A 12,574-nucleotide genomic window follows, 5' to 3' on the forward strand; every position below is an offset into this window, starting at 1 on the left:
GTATGAAGTGGAGAGCGTATTCCGATGGAATGAGACAGAGACAATGGAGCTGGTCAAAGAGGAGGGAGCAAGTGGGGTCAGATGATAAGTCTTATCTATGCAGACAGCTCTAGGAGTTTCAAACCACAGACACAACTACAGAAAGGAACACAATGTTCCAGTGATTCCCACAAAGCTTATTTTTGATTTCACATTGAAGGGAACGACAGAGATAAGACAGATAAGAGTGAAAAGAAAAAGAGAGAGCGAAAGATCAAGCCTGAGGATTTTAAGAATAAAAAGATCCCTTGCTAAAAATTTGCCTTCCATCTTCACGCCGAGCCTTAAAGCGTTTTTCTGCCACTTCACCCCAAAGAAATAGTTAATCTCAAGGATGTGACTAACCTGTGGGAGAAGGTATTTTTGGAGAGATTCAAGTAGGAGAGATCGGCACAACAACCCCTCAGCAGAGCCCCAAATAGCTATGTGAGAGAAGCGAGAGTTGTGTTGTGCAGTTTTAGTGGGAGAGAGAAAAAGACAGCGGTTGGGGATTATAGAGGAAGAAAAAGACAGAAGTTGCACATAAACTCTTTAAAATGCTTAATTCTATAAGTGTGCAATCAAATTCTCAGAGACACTAGATTCTCACCAAGTCAACAGAACAGTCAGTGCCAGACAGGTCCAAATGGACCAGACAATTAGGCTGGGACAGGAACAGGCACAGATTCTAAAGAAAGAGAGAGAAAAGATGGTTAACTGAGAAACAAACTCATAAGGCAGTGCATTTACTATACTGTTGGTTTGTTTACAGAGTATGAGTGTATGTGTTTTCTGACCGAGGCATCCTCCCCAGACAGGAACCCAGGGTTCTTGCTCAGGTCCAGGTGCAGCAGAGAGTTAGAATACTCATCACTGGAGCACAGAGTCTGAGACAGAGACACCACACCTGAGACACACAGAGGGGGGGAGGGGGAAGCCATGAGGGATGCATTCAGCTAGCTAATGCAAATGTACACAACAACAAAAAAATCCAGTTTCAGAATATTTTTTGTTATGTGATTCTCATCCGTACCTGTGTGAAGTATAATTCTCAATTCAATATTCAGTATTCCAATTAGAAATATTTTAAAAGCGGGGGAGTAACACGGAGCATTCTGCCTGAAGGATGGTTACCGTGGGGGCATATCATGACTCTTGAAGCTTTGTAGAGTAGACAAAACATTACATTAACACACAGAGATGTTGGTGGGGGAATTACAGGAGGTACAGAGGTTTCTATCACCTCAGCTAGAAAAGTAGCATGCATGCATGGCTTAGTGGCATGTTCAATCAGCTATTGCTGCTTCATCAAACCAAACACAGTTGGAGGTGTTCATGAACTGATTCTCCAGCTGACTGTTCCTGCTTGCTGAATTATTGCCTTGTATTAACGTCTGGGGACACTGGGGTGTAGAGGAGGATGCTTATGCAACATGGAGTAGGACAGGGGGGTGTGGCCTTCTCTAGTAGAGAGATGGAGAGATTGAGCGATGGAAGGATGGAGAGGTGAAGCAGTCTAAACCTTTGGAGTTGAGGAAGGTCTTGGAGAGGTTGAGGAGACGCAGTCCTTTGCTGAGGCGACACACTTGCTGGATGAGGTTAGCCACACCTACACCAGAGGAGGAGAGATGTCACTAAAACAAACATAGTGTGGAAGTCAAACAGGAAGTTAGGCATCTGCTTGGTACCTTGGTTGTCCAGTGTGTTGTGGGCCAGATTCAGAGAGTGGATGACAGAAGCAGGATTCTCTGAGAGCGCAACTGACAGCTTCTGAGGAAAGTCACTGCAACATACACAATATACAGTACACACATTTGGACATAGACACAATGACACACACAAACACTTTTTAGTTTAAGGTTCTAACACACTTATTATAATTTTTTAAAGTATGGGTGAGAGGTGTGAAGCAAGGGAAAACTCACGATTTGAGACCAGCATTCTCCAGAGTGATCTCTTCCAGACTGGAGGACTTACTGAGGGTGTGCAGAACCTGCTCAGTGACCTCTAACCCCTGAAATTAGAAATGATCTAATTTCGTTGCACGCATAATAACTTCTGAATAATATCAATGACCGTTTAAAGCACAAGGGGAGACAGACAGAAGGATACTTACTATGCGTATGTCCTTACAGTATAGTTTGGTGAACCAGGTATTGTACGCCAGTGATGCCACAATAACTGCCAAGTCCCTGTCATAAACACACAACAATTAGTGCACTGAAACAGGTACATTTCATAATACCCTTAATATACATTTATCAACTGGATTTATTAAGGCTGCAGCAGCATCAACTTGACAGAGTCATACCCTCTTTCTTTCTGTCTTTCTTTCCCTCTCCCCTTCTCTCACCTGCTTTCCAGGTGGCTGAAGTCCACTAGATTAAACTCCCTGTTGTCTTGGGAGTGATAGATAGTGTCCACATCCTAGGAACAAGATTACCCATGAGTCCACTTGCCATAGTATATGACCCCCTCAATTGAAAGTACAGTGTTGTATATAACTCTCCTGTGCACTCACACACAACCGGCCCACTCCCATTGCACTTACCCACTGCACTTCCTCCTTGCAGCTGATTCCATTATAGTCACACAGGGCAGCGTAGGTCTCCGAAAACCCTCCTGAGACAGAGAGGAAGAAAAATAGCGGATGGTAAGAGAAGTGTTTAAAGAGCACTTGGTTATTTCAGAGAGGGAAAGAGGCAAGAGGGGAAAAGAGAGACAACAAGCAGTGCAATTACTCTACAATGTCTGTGTAGAAATATAGTTATGAACCTAGCTATCTTAAGATGAATCTACTAACTGTGCGTTGCTCTGCATAAGAGTGTCTGCAAAATGACTAAAATGTCAACTGTAAATGTGCTATACACTGCATGTAGTGCAGTGGGTTTCTCTATCCATTTGTCTCAATCAAATTACTCAACAATTTCCTATGACTGTCTATCTATCACCTTCCCGAATCTGCTCATATGCACAGGTACGTGAAGAGACCTTTCAAGGGCCATGTGCTCAAAATGCCCGCACCCCTTCATAATTCATATCTCGAAATGTATAACATTGTTGACCATGGACCTATTTATTTCTGCAACAACACACTCAGTCATCATCACACATAAGCAAGATAAAACAGTGCCTCATGACTGACATCTGGAAAAGAGGGTGGGCTTTCAGCTGATCATTTAGCTAGCTCGATTTATTTGACTGATTGTGATTTATCTTCAATGCTTGAATCAAATAATAAGTTTATAATATAATATTCATAATCTCCTAACTCATATAATATGGCTAGCTAGCTAGTGGCTTGTGTGGATATTTTTGTATATGGTGGTTAGCTAGAGTCTAGACTACCTGCGTTGCTGCTGCCCTGACATACATGCATATCCTGACTGAAGGAGGGATGGAGTTCAATCGGAGGGTGATGATGCAGTCGCTCCTGTCTGTCTTTCTGCCTCTCTCTGCTGAGCGTATCAGCCAACCAGACTGAATAGTGATGATGTAGGCTGAATCAAGTGTTAATCAAGTGTTATGCTACAGTGGCAGTACTGTTGATATTTTAACAAGGTAGCTAGCCACACACACATAACCGCACAGGTAGAGCCCTATCTGTGCACGTGCCTGCTTATGCTCGCTCTGTCTGTCTGTCTGTCTGTCTGTCTGTCTGTCTGTCTGTCTGTCTGTCTGTCTGTCTGTCTGCCTGCCTGCCTGCCTGCCTGTCTGCCTGTCTGCCTGTCTGCCTGCCTGTCTGCCTGTCTGCCTGTCTGCCTGTCTGCCTGTCTGCCTGTTTATGCCTGCCTTCCTGCCTGTGTCTCTTACCACAGGCCCTCTGGGTTTCCATAGACGTCTCTGAGCTGGGGGAGTGCTTCCTGCTTCCCTCAGAAAGTTCACTGTCTGAATGACAGATGGAGGGACTGAAAGAGAGAGAGAGGACAAAAGGAGGTTTAAGTTAGAAGGGACAAATTAGCTAACATTAATCATTTGTCTGGGTTTCAACACTGTCTGGTAAAGGAGTCTGTGCTGTCTGAAAATGGACACTTACGCAAACACAGAGTTGTTAAATATTCTGGACAGGGCAAAGTTAACATGGCTGACCACATGACTGAGGTGGTCACGTGACTGTAGCCACAAGGAATAAGTGGACTTGTCCGTGTCTATGACGACCTGCACAGAAACAACATAGTTTCAATGACTGTAGAGTGATACAGGCACCACAGTGATTTTGATGGGATAATGCGGAAATTTGAAATGGATAATTGACAGTTAACTGCAGGAGATATATGATTACAGTAGCTCTACTTACAGGAATGAAGATCCTCATATCTCCATTATGCAAAATAATGAGATTAACTGACTTCAAATAATTACTCAGATGTTGAGATGATTGACACTCCATAATAAATCTGTTTAGACAACTAATCAGTTGTAATGAAGAGGCCACAGGGACAATGCACTAACATGGCCATTCAAAACCCCAAAAATTATGTTATTCACCTGATGCTCTGGGTGACTGTTCATGGCTCGGATCTCCAAGAAGTTAAATGTCACCTCTATCTGCAATGAACGCCACATTTTGAACCTATTTGTTAACATGCTGATAATTATGTTGGTATGGTAAGTGGTAAATACTGTACATACAAATCATGTGGGCTACCTTTGTTGGAACCTTGGCGACCAGGAGATAGAGCCTCCATGTTGTGAGAACCTGAGACAGCCAGAGAAACAGGAACAAATTAAATCCATCCTGAGCAAAGGTTCACTGCACTCAAGACTCGCTAAGGGCATCAGATTCTCTGATGGGTTGCCATGGTAATGGAGAGTGAAATGTGGATCCCTCTCTGTATTCATCTATTGATCTGGGTAGGAATATTTTTTACACAACATCATGCTATGGATGGGCTGAGGTGTACACTGGGGAGGATTGCATTCGCAGGCTGTGCATTAAGATGCTCTATAGAAATGATTACGCAATAATAGTTGGGAAGTCATTAAAATAAATCACACACACCCACACACAGATGTCCTGTAAACGTACGCTCACACATGAAATCCCCTTGAGCTACAAACACAATCTCTATGCCCTAGTCTCATGCTCCTTCTGTCCATATGTTTTGGGGAGAATGAAGAAACTTTAGTAAATATTGTTCAAGCACAGTGTAACATTTTCATCAGATAAATATATCTATCAGATGCTCTCTCTCTTCCTCTCTCAGACTCTCGTCCTTTACTCCTGATCATTTCCCTTTCCTCTCTGATGCCCCTTTAAAACAGCTCTCTGAGAAGTAGCTGAGGAGGGATGGAGGAACATTTTCTCCTCTGCATTTCTCTTTGTGACCATCACTCTCATTTGTTCTCTCTCCAGTAACACTACTACACAGTATGCCCTCTTAATGAAAAGCAGTAATTAAATGATGGCTCCCCCTCTCTGTTGCATTTTGAGAGAGAGGTGCTTGACTCTACCCATCAGAGTCAAACACTTGCCAGCAGCCACAACACCCACACCCCCCCACCCCCCCCCCACAACATCAAACCCACACACGCACAACATCAAACCCCCACAACATCATACTCCCCCACAACACCCACACCCCCCCACAACATCAAACCCCCACACACACAACATCAAACCCCCACAACATCATACTCCCCCACAACACCCCCCCCCCCCCCCCCACAACATCAAACCCACACAACATCAAACCTCCACAACACCAACCCCCCCCCCCACAACACCCACCCACACAACATCAAACCCACACACACACACACACACACCATCAAACCCCCACAACATCATACCCCCAAACAACACCCACACCCCCCCACGACATCAAACCCACACACACACACAACATCAAACCTCCACAACACCAACCCCCCCCCCCCCCCCCCACAACACCCACCCACACAACATCAAACCCCCACAACACCAAATCCCCCACAACACCCACCCCCCCCACACACACACACAACATCAACCCCCCCCCCCCCAAAACGAGGGGTGTGTCTGATGTTAGAGAGAAAAAGAGAGAGAAAGAGAGAAAAGAGAGCAAGAGTCTCCTGCATTTCCAACAAGTCACTTCAAAGACACTGTGTCTGAAGGAGTTGATTAAAACGTGCAGATAGTATCACATTAACGTGATGAGTTGGGGGAGGTATCCTGGGTAGGGGGTGGAGACGGTGTGTGCGTACTGTACCATATGAGTTTATACAAGTAAATCATGCTGGAGAGAAGGGTGAGGAGACAGTCCCCCCAGGAGAGAAGGGTGGGGAGACAGTCCCCCCAGGAAAGAAGGGTGGGGAGACAGTTCCCCCAGGAGAGAAGGGTGGGGAGACAGTTCCCCCAGGAGAGAAGGGTGGGGAGACAGTTCCCCCAGGAGAGAAGGGTGGGGAGACAGTTCCCCCAGGAGAGTCCTTATCAAAGTCTTCCAGATCAAAGGGACATACCACACTTATCTTGGCATATCATTATGCATGTGTCTGTTTTTGGAGCAGAGATGCCTGTCTTTTCGTATTGGACTGATAAGGGGGAGAGGCGACTGTTATACACAAACAAGTACTGGAAGTATCCTGGTTAAATAATTCACAATCAAGGAAACCAAAGCCTCATTTACAGTACATTGACCATGACATGAAATAAAAACAATGGCCATAGCCCCATCATGAACCTGAACCTGCTTTAAAACATTAAACCTAGCCTAATAGCAAGCAAGCATTTCACACTTCCCGTTCCCTTGACACCTTAAATCCTAACCCTCTCCTCAGCCTCATCCTATGCCCCACAGAGACTACAATTACAGACTGTTCAGAGTTAAAAAGAAGGAACAGTTTAGCAGAGAGAGATTGGACAGCGGGGACTGAAGAGATAACATAGTCCCGACAGATAGACAGACATACCGAAGACCCTGAACATCAAAGGGTGCACATGCAAAACTCTCCCAACTCGCACCATAATGAATCATTAAGCAGTCATCAAGGGAACGACTCTCTGCCAAGGCCTAGCCTGCACTGCTGGGGGTTCAGCCCATTGCCTCATCAGGGAATTGAGGGGAAAGCTTGTGGTAGTTTTGGGGAGCACAAAAACATGAAAACATTTCAATGCAGTTTTATGTGGAGTTGTTACACTCTTAGAAAAAAGGGTTCCAAATGGGTTCTGCGGCTGTCCCCATAGGAGAAACCCTTTTGGGTTCCAAGTATAACCATTTGGTTCTACATGGAACCCTAGTTCTACATGGAACCCAAAAGTGTTCTACCTGGAACCAAAAGCTTTTTTTTCAAAGGATTCTTCTATGGGGACAGCCGCTGAACCCTTTTAGGTTCTAGATAGCACCTTTCTTTCTAAAAGTGTTGAGCAGCTTTTGTTATTTGGTCAGTCGGTTTCTTATACTTCTCCCTACTTGCTGTACTCACACAGGTTGTGATCTATTCTAAAAGAGCTCACTGGCCCAGATTTAGTCCTGTGAGCTGACAAGGCAGCAGCTCCACAAATGGAGATTTCACATCTTTGCCCCACATAATCTCTGATGAAAGCACCCAGAATCAAAGGCAGTGGTACGCCCGCGCCCAGCATTGCCTCCACCGCCAGGGTCTCAGAGAGACAGAGCCTCCCCAAGCTGCTGCTATTAGACCTCTCTGTCCTACATTGTCCCAATTAGAGGTCGACCATTTTTTTCAACTGAATGAACACTTATTTTAACTTAATATAATACATCAATAAAATCAATTTAGCCTAAATAAATAATGAAACATGTTCAATTTGGTTTAAATAATGCAAAAACAAAGTGTTGGAGAAGAAAGTAAAAGTGCAATATGTGCCATGTAAAAAAGCTAACGTTTAAGTTCCTTGCTCAGAACATATGAAAGCTGGTGGTTCCTTTTAACATGAGTCTTCAATATTCCCAGGTAAGAAGATTTAGGTTGTAGTTATTATAGGAATTTATAGGACTATTTCTCTCTATACCATTTGTATTTCAGTAACCTTTGACTATTGGATGTTCTTATAGGCACTTTAGTATTGCCAGTGTAACAGTATAGCTTCCGTCCCTCTCCTCGCTCCTACCTGAACTCGAACCAGGAACACATCGACAACAGCCACCCTCGAAGCAGCGTTACCCATAAGGAGCAAGGGGAACAACTACTCCAAGTCTCAGAGCGAGTGACGTTTGAAACGCTATTAGCGCGCACCCCGCTAACTAGCTAGCCGTTTCACATCGGTTACACCAGCCTAATCTCGGGAGTTGATAGGCTTGAAGTCATAAACAGCTTTAAAGAAAGGTGTAAAAAAAATTACAGATTTCCGATTGTTATGAAAACTTGAAATCGGGCCAAATTAATCGGCCATTCCGATTAATCAGTCGACCTCTAGTACCAATACAAAGCCCAGGCACAGCCAATGCTTGAAGCATTGCAAAGAGCTGCTGGCAAAACGCACGAAAGTGCTGTTTGAATAAATGCTTATGAGCCTGCTGGTGTCTACTATTGCTCAGTCAGACTGCTCTATCAAATCATAGACTTAATTATAACATAATAACACACAGTGATACGAGCCTTAGGTCATTAATATGGTTGAATCCGGAAACTATCATTTCAAAAACAAAACGTTTATTCTTTCAGTGAAATACGGAACCGTTCGGTATTTTATCTAACGGGTGGCATCCCTAAGTCTAAATATTACTGTTACATTGCACAACCTTCAATGTTATGTCATAATTACGTAAAATTCAGGCAAATTAGTTCGCAAAGAGCCAGGCGGCCCAAACTGTTGCATATACCATGACTCTACGTGCAATGAACGCAAGAGAAATGACACAATTTCACCTGGTTAATATTGCCTGCTAACCTGGATTTCTTTTAGCTAAATATGCAGGTTTAAAAATATATACTTCTGTGTATTGATTTTAAGAAAGGCATTGATGTTTATGGTTAGGTACATGTTAGAGCAACGACAGTCCTTTTTCGCGAATGCGCACCGCAACGATTATATGCAACGCAGGACACGCTAGATAAACTAGTAATATCATCAACCATGTGTAGTTATAACTAGTGATTATGATTGATTGATTGTTTTTTATAAGATAAGTTTAATGCTAGCTACCAACTTACCTTGGCTTCTTACTGCATTCGCGTAACAGGCAGGCTCCTCGTGAGGCAGGTGGTTAGAGCATTGGACTAGTTAACCGTAAGGTTGCACGATTGAATACCCGAGCTGACAAGGTAAAAATCTGTCGTTCTGCCCCTGAACAAGGCAGTTAACCCACTGTTCCTAGGCCGTCATTGAAAATAAGAATGTGTTCTTAAAACTGACTTGCCTAGTTAAATAAAGCTGTATTTTTTTTTTTACGGATTTCCGATTGTTATGAAAACTTTAAATCGGCCCTAATTAATCAGCCATTCCGATGAATCAGTCGACCTCTAGTCCCAATACAAAGCCCAGGCACAGCCAGGGATGGGGAAGCAGAAACCTATCAACTTAATATATTCATGGCATGTCGCCAATCTGGCCATAGCTTGCGCTCAGTATGTAATTGACCATAGCAATTAATTGCACTTCAATACTGCCTATGTCGCATCATTGTCTCTCATAGACCACCCATCAGGTTTCCATCCAATGTGTTATGTAGTATCCATCCACTGTATCAGACTTGTTTTTTGGCGTAGTGAGGGGTGGAATAGTACTGTGTGTGGATGGTCTGGAGAGCTGTTCTATATCAAAAGCTCAACAATCATCTGTGGGAATACCACCCACTCAGTCAGCACATCAATATAGCAACTGCTGTTTTTACCAGTGATTCAAACACTACTCACCAGTATCCTATCCTCTGATTTGCCATTTTTGGTTTCAAGCTTTATGCCACGTATAAACTTGGTTGAGGACTTGTCAATAATCTTCCTGATACTCTCTGTAAATAGAAAAACATCCAAGGTCAGATACACACAGCAAACATTTCACACACACAATCACACAAATCAACCAAGTATACAGCACATCAGAACAGTGAGAGAGACAAGCTTGACCTTCAAGTGGACAGCCCTATCGCCAACCGACTGAAGGCGGACCAACCTTTTCATTTAAAACTGACATACTGGCATTTTATAAACAGAGAGATAATCAGAGGCTGCACAGAAACACGGTCACTGTGTATTTTGTAGAATATGATGCTGCTTCTGGTATCTTAAACTATGCTATTGATTGAGAAAACCTGTGTGTCTCCAAAACCATTGCATTCTTCATTAAAAAGTGAAAGACAGCAATATTTTCAATGGCAGGCACACAACAATTTCCCCATCAAACTAGGATACGTGAGAGAGGACAGAATGAAGCCATAAAATAGAGAGCATTTTAATAGAATATGGAAACCAGAGATGAAATGCAGTACTTGGTGAGAGTGGATGGAGACAAAACACTTCCTGTTTTTTCTCTCCGGTTTTTCTATTTCTTGTTGTATTTTTTTCCATTATCACCTGTTAATTTCCTTGCATTATGCAAACTAAAAGAGCTTCCCTGACATAGAGAGGTACCATCAGAGAGACAGGGGCAAGGCCAGAGAGGAGGACAGGAGGAAAGAGTGACATGGTGAAAGGTATTAGATAATGGATAACAAACCAAGGCACTGAATATACTGTACTTCACCTGTGACTAATGCACTGTCAAATGAACGAATGCTGCTGATTCTTCTGACAGGATAGTTAGAGTAATGTTCTGATTATTAACATGATGACCTGAACATCATGATGACTGTTTAAACAGAGGCGGTCTTTTGTCTCCATGCAGATGATGACCTTTAGCTGGCAGATGGGAGTGGCTGGCTGGCAGGTGAGTGGATTGAGAGGCAAGGATTCCACTGGAATAATTATCACAGTGTGGTAAATAGAGCCATTAGGAGTAATTAACTCAGAATCTCTCTGCTAATGTGAGCATGTGTGTGTGGTGTAGGTGAGTGAAAGTGTGATTAAGTCTTGATGGTGTAAGTTTGTGAGATGTCAATTCAATGGCAGCCTTGTCATCTGTATAGAACAGTGTTTCCCAACCTTGGTCCTTGAGTATCCCCAACAGTACACCTTTACGCTGTAGCCCTTGATAAACACACCTCATTCAACTCATTGTTGGCTTGATGATTAGTTGACACGTTGAATCAGGTGTGCTTGTCCAGGGTTACAATACAAATGTGTACTGTTGGGGGTACTCGAGGAGCAGGGTTGGGAAACACTGGTATAAAATAATACTCTGAAAGAGCAGTGTAGGTTAGTGGCCATGTCTGTCTCATTCCATAAAGGAAAGGAAAGCAAAGAATACATACAAATTGTTGCCAAGAAAATGCATACTGCTCCCCCTCTATCTTTCACACACAAACTGCAGACAAAAAAGAGCAAGCTTACTGCCAACACGCTGAGACGGTAACAATTCCTATTCTTAAAAGCTGGCATGAATTTATGAATGCAGATAGCATTATGAGTGAGTAAATCCATGCGTGATGCACACACGATGATTTTCACAACGCCTCTTTTCCTATGGGCTAGAGATTTGACATGATCAGCCGGCTGGGCTTTTATCTTAAGTCCTGAGGAAGCAGGATGTCTTTGCTTTACACAACTTCCTAACTTTTTGATCAAATTAGTGCAATGCACGTGTAGCTTAAAATAAAATAAAAATGGCACAACGCTTGGTGGCAGATACGAAAGCAGTATTTTTCATAAACTTCCAAAGCCTCTGTCCAGTCGCAGACCACCACATACACGGCAATGGTCAAAGACAGAATCGGTGCATCATACATATGACAATAATGGTGATATGAATGGTGATTCCTACCTGTAACATCCCTGCTCACACTGACAAAACAAGAGGCAGTTATCTCTTTAGAAGCCATGTCTCTTCATGTATCACCACCCCTTTCTCTTTTTCAATAGTGACCGGAACGGATTGCTTGTCTCGCAGGCATTCCACCAAGCATCCGACTGCTGAAACCAACCCGCACTGTGAGAAGGAGTATAATAACGTGAGAGAGCGCTCGGCGGTGGAAGAAGGGAAGGTGGAGGGAGATCATTGAAATAATAGGAGACAGTGGGCTAGCATATTTGGTGGACTCCGATATTACTGTAAGCAACCGTGAAACTACTACTATTTGTCAATTGAATTGATCAATATATGATATTGGTCGAAATAGTGGCGACCCCCACACGTTTCAACACAATTCAAAGGCTATGGATGGAAAACTGGTGTGCAAAACATCACACTAGGCTACTTTTCTGTTTTCAGCCAGACTAGGTGCGAGTCAATTGGACTGGCCTACAGTCTGTGGGCAGCTATTGGTAGGTACACAGTATGATATTAATCCTGTTGGCTATTACAAGGTCGACAGGTAGCCTAGCGGTTAGAGAGGGTTGCCACTTCGAATCCCGGGCCTGACAGGAAAAATCTGTCGGTAATGAGCTGGCAACCAGAGGGTTGCTGGGTTCAAATCCTAGATGCTATTGTCGTTATGCCCTTGAACAATGCACTTAACCCCCCACTACAACGTCATATCTTCAACGTTATGTCCACTATAAAAATAAAAAAAATAGGCTG

General features: G+C 43.4%; 1 protein-coding gene across 5 annotated transcripts in view; it reads right to left on the reverse strand.

Annotated features, from left to right (window-relative positions):
* The window catches only part of LOC110524568 (capping protein, Arp2/3 and myosin-I linker protein 3), a 36,448-nt gene extending 24,286 nt beyond the window's left edge, over positions 1 to 12,162 (reverse strand). For 3 of the 5 annotated variants that reach the window (XM_036978408.1, XM_036978407.1, XM_036978410.1), the window contains exons 1-15: positions 11,819 to 12,160; positions 9,817 to 9,911; positions 4,667 to 4,717; positions 4,507 to 4,566; positions 4,055 to 4,176; positions 3,832 to 3,926; positions 2,570 to 2,640; positions 2,372 to 2,445; positions 2,135 to 2,210; positions 1,944 to 2,032; positions 1,707 to 1,801; positions 1,541 to 1,627; positions 816 to 925; positions 629 to 706; positions 385 to 461 (exon numbers count right to left, since the gene is read on the reverse strand). In XM_036978408.1, the coding sequence (XP_036834303.1) occupies positions 385 to 461; positions 629 to 706; positions 816 to 925; positions 1,541 to 1,627; positions 1,707 to 1,801; positions 1,944 to 2,032; positions 2,135 to 2,210; positions 2,372 to 2,445; positions 2,570 to 2,640; positions 3,832 to 3,926; positions 4,055 to 4,176; positions 4,507 to 4,566; positions 4,667 to 4,717; positions 9,817 to 9,911; positions 11,819 to 11,876 (1,238 nt within the window). In that variant the 5' untranslated portion in view covers positions 11,877 to 12,160. Of the gene's footprint in view, positions 1 to 384; positions 462 to 628; positions 707 to 815; positions 926 to 1,540; positions 1,628 to 1,706; positions 1,802 to 1,943; positions 2,033 to 2,134; positions 2,211 to 2,371; positions 2,446 to 2,569; positions 2,641 to 3,831; positions 3,927 to 4,054; positions 4,177 to 4,506; positions 4,567 to 4,666; positions 4,718 to 9,816; positions 9,912 to 11,818 lie in introns of all 5 variants that reach the window. The other 2 variants (XM_036978411.1, XM_036978409.1) reach the window with 2 other exon arrangements.
* Between the last annotated feature and the right edge of the window lie 412 nt (positions 12,163 to 12,574).

Source organism: Oncorhynchus mykiss, chromosome 5, assembly GCF_013265735.2.
Source record: "Oncorhynchus mykiss isolate Arlee chromosome 5, USDA_OmykA_1.1, whole genome shotgun sequence".
NCBI lineage: Eukaryota > Metazoa > Chordata > Actinopteri > Salmoniformes > Salmonidae > Oncorhynchus > Oncorhynchus mykiss.